This window comes from Plectropomus leopardus, chromosome 20 (genome assembly GCF_008729295.1).
Source record: "Plectropomus leopardus isolate mb chromosome 20, YSFRI_Pleo_2.0, whole genome shotgun sequence".
NCBI lineage: Eukaryota > Metazoa > Chordata > Actinopteri > Perciformes > Serranidae > Plectropomus > Plectropomus leopardus.
Genome location: NC_056482.1, coordinates 26159371 through 26166122, shown reverse-complemented (window position 1 = coordinate 26166122; position 6752 = coordinate 26159371). Strand labels below are relative to the sequence as shown.

At 36.8% G+C, this 6752-nt stretch overlaps 1 protein-coding gene across 1 annotated transcript; it reads right to left on the bottom strand.

Annotated features, from left to right (window-relative positions):
- Nucleotides 1–650: 650 nt before the first annotated feature.
- Nucleotides 651–3487, bottom strand: ubc (ubiquitin C). The gene is made up of 2 exons (XM_042509133.1): nt 3398–3487; nt 651–1986 (listed from the first exon to the last, which is right to left on the bottom strand). The coding sequence occupies exon 2, from the start codon at nt 1977–1979 to the stop codon at nt 1062–1064; it is 918 nt and encodes a 305-aa protein (XP_042365067.1). The 5' UTR covers nt 1980–1986; nt 3398–3487; the 3' UTR covers nt 651–1061.
- Nucleotides 3488–6752: the final 3265 nt, after the last annotated feature.

Here is a 6752-nt window from a genome sequence, read left to right as displayed (position 1 = left end):
ATGACTTTACTTGGAATAAAGTACTATATGTGGTATATGGTGTTGCTGTTTTTGTTAAAATAAATAAATAAAAGGAGGATAATTAAAAGTCCAATTGACAAAACTCACCCTGCTACACTGTAACAGTTAAGTCTCTGGTGACATCTGCTGGACAAACATTAACCCTTTCTTCAGTCTCCAAAAACCTCAAAAGCTCATCTTTATTTGTACTTTCAGCTTTGAAACCTGGATCCACGTCAGTTTTCTTGTGCTTTTTTCAGGCAGCTTCCACATTCACGTTATCCACTGAAAGCAGAGAACTCAGCGAGCAGCAACAACCTCCAAACTGCACGAAATGAGGAATGGAAGACAAAAAAATACCCGAAATATCCAGAAAACGATTTCTTAAATGATTCATTTAAAATTCTTTCAGCACTTAGACATTTCTTTATGTTGTCTTTAATTTCAGGCTATTTTCTTGCAGCTTTCTTAATTTCTTGCTAATTTCTTAAACTGTTCTTGTAAAAAAAAAAAAATACTCACTTACTCAAAGGGTTAATCTGACTGGTTCCTTCTGTTCGAAGATTTTAAACACTGGGAATCCCAATGACTTATATTAACGAATATTTAATATATTAATATATAAGTATTAAATAAAAAGAGTGAGCAGGTGACGGTCAGAAGCCATTTTATTGGTTACGATCAGTTTACAGCAGCGTTTTCATGGAGGTTTTGCTTTTTAGGTCACAATGAAAAACATTTCACCCACAAATCGCAGTTAACTTATATCAATGCTGGACCACAAAAAAACATGAATGTGTATCCATTTTTTCCATTTTCACATCATATTTGTGTATTTTCTGTTTCAAATCAAGTTCTGGAGGCCAAAAACATCACCACTAACTGTCAGCGAAAGCAGTTAAAATGAAATTAAAGCAACTTAAAGCAAAATTCAGGAATGCTCAACCTTTATTGAAAAACTTTGAAATAAAAAATGTTAAAAAAGGGAATGACAACAGGAGCAGAACGAGCGATTTCAACACTGGAATAACTGGTGGGTTTACTGGGACGCTTAAAGCAGATCAGTTTCCTCCACGGAGACGCAGCACCAGGTGGAGGGTGGACTCCTTCTGGATGTTGTAGTCGGAGAGGGTGCGGCCGTCTTCCAGCTGCTTTCCGGCGAAGATGAGACGCTGCTGGTCTGGGGGGATGCCCTCTTTGTCCTGGATCTTGGCTTTGACATTTTCGATGGTGTCGCTTGGCTCCACCTCCAGGGTGATGGTCTTTCCAGTGAGGGTCTTCACGAAGATCTGCATCCCTCCACGGAGACGCAGCACCAGGTGGAGGGTGGACTCCTTCTGGATGTTGTAGTCAGAGAGGGTGCGGCCGTCTTCCAGCTGCTTTCCGGCGAAGATCAGACGCTGCTGGTCAGGAGGGATGCCCTCTTTGTCCTGGATTTTGGCCTTCACGTTCTCAATGGTGTCACTTGGCTCCACCTCCAGGGTGATGGTCTTTCCAGTGAGGGTCTTCACAAAGATCTGCATGCCACCCCTGAGGCGCAAAACCAGGTGGAGGGTGGATTCTTTTTGGATGTTGTAGTCGGAGAGGGTGCGGCCGTCTTCCAGCTGCTTTCCGGCGAAGATCAGACGCTGCTGGTCAGGAGGGATGCCCTCCTTATCCTGGATTTTGGCTTTGACATTTTCGATGGTGTCGCTGGGCTCCACCTCCAGGGTGATGGTCTTTCCAGTGAGGGTCTTGACAAAGATCTGCATGCCGCCCCTCAGACGCAGCACCAGGTGGAGGGTGGACTCCTTCTGGATGTTGTAGTCGGAGAGGGTGCGGCCGTCTTCCAGCTGCTTTCCGGCGAAGATCAGACGCTGCTGGTCCGGGGGGATGCCCTCTTTGTCCTGGATCTTTGCCTTCACATTCTCAATGGTGTCACTGGGCTCCACCTCTAAGGTGATGGTTTTTCCAGTCAGCGTCTTGACAAAGATCTGCATTTTGACTCTGTTGAGAAAAAAAATCTAAATTTAAAAAAATGAAAGAAAACTAATAAAGTCCTTTTATTACATTCAAATTTCTGTTAACAAAAACGCTTCAACAGCTCATTCACTAAAATGATCTGTTTTTGATTAACTGATGACATCAATGTTTTTGCATCATCAACAGTATGTTGGGTTTAGACGCAGGACAAAGATAAAGCAGCGTATCATATTTACAAAGATGAAACCACGTAATGTTTGACATTCATGCTTTTGAGCAGAGTCACTTAACAGATGATTGATCATAATATTACAAAAATATCATCAATAACAATCTTTCTTTGTGTAGCACATTTTATGAAAAAGGCGTTTTATTCAGAAAATCTGGTGGCATAAACATTAATACTTCCTTTAGGAAACAGTGTTATAACAGTGTTATAGCAGTGTTATAACAGTGTTATAGCAGTGTTATAGCAGTGTTATAAGGGTAAACACGTCAGTTAATAAACATTGTTGATTGAACTTTTGTTTTTCATTGAAAAGGTCATTTGGGAAATTTGGAGGAATAAAATAACACATCTTACCAATAAAATTTGGGGTAAAATAATGCCAACATTTAGGAAATACAATGGAGTGGAAGTAAATATTTTTTAAAAATGTATTGAATTAAAAAATGCACATTTCATTTCGGATGTAATGCAATATCAGTAAATATTATTTGCGACTTTAGTGAATTAAAAGTGATACATAACATAGAAACTCAACTACAGATACCCATAACATACTAAAGTACTTAAGCGAAGTCGCGTTACTTCGTTACGTTACATCACAGCTGTTTGGGCCTGCTGACAAATCATCGGACCGCCGTTAGCTGCACTGTTTAGCTAACAGTTAGCCGACGTCGCAATTTCATAAAAAGGATCAAGGGGCCATAAAGTACCAGAAGTTCTGTAAAACAAACAGAAAAATCCCCAAAATGTGTTTTATACTATTTGAAACAGCAGGTAAAATGTTAAAACAGAATTATATTCATCAAGACAGACTTCCTGTTTTTGAGTCTGCTAACAGCTAACGGAGCTAACGAGCTAAAGTTGCTAAGGTAACCGGATGCCGCAATAAATTGTCGATTTATTCGCTTTAACGGTCACAAATTTATCCTCAACGACTTAAACAATTTAGACGTTAACGTTTATTCATTCATCGATTTAACTAACCGAATAAAAAGCTGAATTTTGGTTAAATTCTATGTTTTGACGTCGTTTGTTTTTCAGCTCGGCCGCGGCTAGCTTTGTTAGCTTACAAAACTCTGGGCGTAGCTCGTCATTTATTCGTTACAAACAGCTTAATTTCATTGCATTAAAAACACACGACGACACATATGTAAAAAGCTACGTTCATGTAAGCTGTATGCTCGTTAAAAAGGTTAAAATACTCACAAACAAATGGTTTCCACCGGTGTTTGAGTCGAGCTCGTTCGGTCCTGTGTGCGGAAGGTTTAACACGCAAACAGCGGCGGAGCGGTATTTATACGAAACGAGTCTAATATCCTTCCGCTGTCCCACCCAATGGAACTATACCACATATATATCTACAAATACACCATGAAATTATTACGGAATTTGACACACGTGGCTATTCTCTGTAAAAAACACAATGACAGTTTTAATAGAGGACATAAATCGTGTTTTTAGAGCAGACGGTGAAAATGACGTTTTCACAGCTGGCGCGGATGGATACATGACATACAGTCTGCGGCAGTTGGGCGTATTACTCACTTAGGGACTGTTGTTAATTTATCAGAGGGAGGGGAGGCGACGTGCTGTTTCATCATGACCCCACAGAATTTCAAATCGCATTTTCAAGGCCTGGAAAAGTCCTGGAAGTAGTAAAAATGATTAAACGTGTGTTGTTTGTACTAAATTGATTGACAATGTAACACATCTTTTAAGTCTGGCTTTTATGTAGAGTCCTACTAATTTATATATTTTTTAAATATATTTTTATTGTTTTTACTTATTCTACTTTTTAAGATCCATTTTTGCTTATTTCATATGTTTGTTTTTGTTTTGTTTTTTGTTTTTCAAACAAACTGTAAAGCACTTTAAATTGCACTTGATGTTTAAAAGGTGCTAAATAAAATCTGATTGATTAATTCATAACAGCAGTAACTTTAAAATCACCCAAAAAATGTAAAGAAATTATTTATTTCTTTTAAAAAATGTGGCAATTTTTATAGCAAAAAAATAAAGAAAAATATTTGTAGATTTTTATTTCTCAGGAAATGAGTTTCAGAGGCATGTTTTATTTGAAATTTTGGCAATGCTTAGTTGTTTTTTTTATGTATTTTTACTGATTTTTTAATTTTATTTGTGGTGTTTTTTTTATAGAAAATTTGGGAGATTTCTTTTTTCTTTTAGAAGATGTGTTTGAAAGGCATGTTTATATGAAGGCATGTTTAATTTTTGGCGAAAAAAAAATTTGAGGCGATTTATTTCTCTTTTCCTACATTTTTAAAAGGCATGTTTTCTTAGAAAATCGCCAAAAATGACACCAGTTATTGCAGCCAGAAACAGTACAAAAAGATATTACTGTTGGATTTATACATTTCTGACAGCCCTTGAACATATTTTGTGGCGTGCTGAATTTATGTTTCAACATTGTTTGAATCTTATACTTGTAAGTTTGAAAAATGTCAAGCAAAAAATGATCTAAGTTTTAAATTTAGTCTGTGATAATGTGTGGGGACCCTGCTGCGGGCCCTCTCTGAGACTCTGCTCATAATTACGTCCACAGAGAGCCGAGGACATGTGCTGACCTCCGTGTCTATTTATGTCTCCTGAAAACAAATAGCAAAATAATGTGAGTTTTAGTTTGTATTTCCATAACTACATGTTGGGGAAGAGCACATTGATTTTAGCGACCCCGTGACCTTTTCAGCACCGTCGTCGTGTCTGTTTAAAGTCAAACAAGCAGAATCCTCGGAGTCATTATTCATAAATCGACTGAATATTTTACCCATTTTCCCAGCAGGAGGAAACTTATTGATTTGAGTTTCCTTGTGACCTTTTACCCTCGTGCCAGCCTTCATCGCCGTCCTGTCATTAACAAATAAAACGCCGCCTGTAAAAGCAAACGACTAACTGGGGAGGCGATTAGGCTCCGGTGGAGGACTGCTCTCTCTATCGAGTGCCTCTTCTCTCTAATTGTCTTTTGATTTCAGATAATCACTAACACAACATTTTGTCTGAAGTGCATTTTCTCTCACCGGGGGTTTTTAAAATGAGCTGCATGGAGGAAAAAAATATAAAAATGTTTATTTAATGTCGGCTTCAATTCGAAGGCTTTTAAGGGCCATATTTTATACCTGCATTATAAAAATATAAATTCAAGCGCAAAGTGCACACAGGAATATTGTTTCACATCTTTGCAAACACAATATGTATTTATTGAGGTTATTGCACCTGCAGGAGTTTCTGTGGTTTAGGTTCACAGCCTGGATGTACATCAGTTTTCATGTGCACAAGTATTTAGGCTTTTGAAACCCGAGCAAATTAGTTTGATTTTGTTCAAAACAAAACAAAAAAAGTTAGAAAAGGCAAGACATTACCTCAAAAATTAGCAAGAAATAAAAGGTTTCAAGAAAAATGTCCTGAAAAAGAGCAAAAGAAAAATATTAGAAAATTTAAAAAAAAAAACAAAAAAACAACAATAATAGATTTAATACAATTATATATTTAAAATTTTGCTTCAGAAATACATTTGTGCACTATATAACAACTTTCCTTGTTGGGTTTTGTTATTGACTTTTCGTTTTTCTCAACTATTTTATTTTAATTCATTTTAACAAACAGCAATTTATTTTTAGCGCAGACATATCGAGTTTTTCAACACAACAAAACAAATGTGTGAAATGTGCAAAACAGCACATGCCGTTATCCTGAGACCTCATTAAGCTCAAGTACAGTCTCAAAACAACAACAACAACAACAACAACAACAACAACAACAACAACAACAACAACAACAACAACAACAAACCTTTCTTTTTTCCTCATTTTCAGGAAATCTTCTTGTAACTTCTGATTTTGTGCAGTTTTTTTGGGTCATTTCTCGCAGAGCTGCTCATTGTCTTCTTTTTATGTACTTTTAAGAAATCAGGCCAATTTTTTCAGGTCTTAAATGGTTAACTCTTCTCATTATAGAGACTTTCCAGAGACTGATCAAGAAACCAATGCCAGGACGTCAACAAATGTTAGAATTATGTATTTAAAATTTTGACAAAGGAAAGTAAAATCTGTTTTTAGTACTTTTTTTGTGCAAATTTTCAGGTATTTTTTGTAGCTTTAATAATAATAATTTAATAAATTTCTTGCAATTTTTGAGGTTATTTTTGTAAAGCTGCTCATTGCTGCCGTCTCATGTTCTTGAAAGGAATCAGATCCATTTACTGAGGCTTCAAAAAGATACTCGAGCATTGGCTTCATTTATATCACATCTGTGTGTTTGGATTTGAAAATGACTGATTTTGGATGCAAGCTGCTTTTATGCAGTTTTAAAGTTATAATAAACTATAAAACCACTGTGAAAAAAAGAGCCAAACTTACTAAAATGTATCACCTAACTTTCCTCGACTCTCTCTAATACCCATTAATAACCCTGACAAATATTTGCAGCTTGCGTTGCCTCGGTGCTGTGAGTCTGACCCACGCTGTTTGCTGTTTGTAATATTAATGATCTCATTGTGTTGCTGCGCTCATTTCGAGTCTCTCTGGATAAAAGCACCAGCTAAACT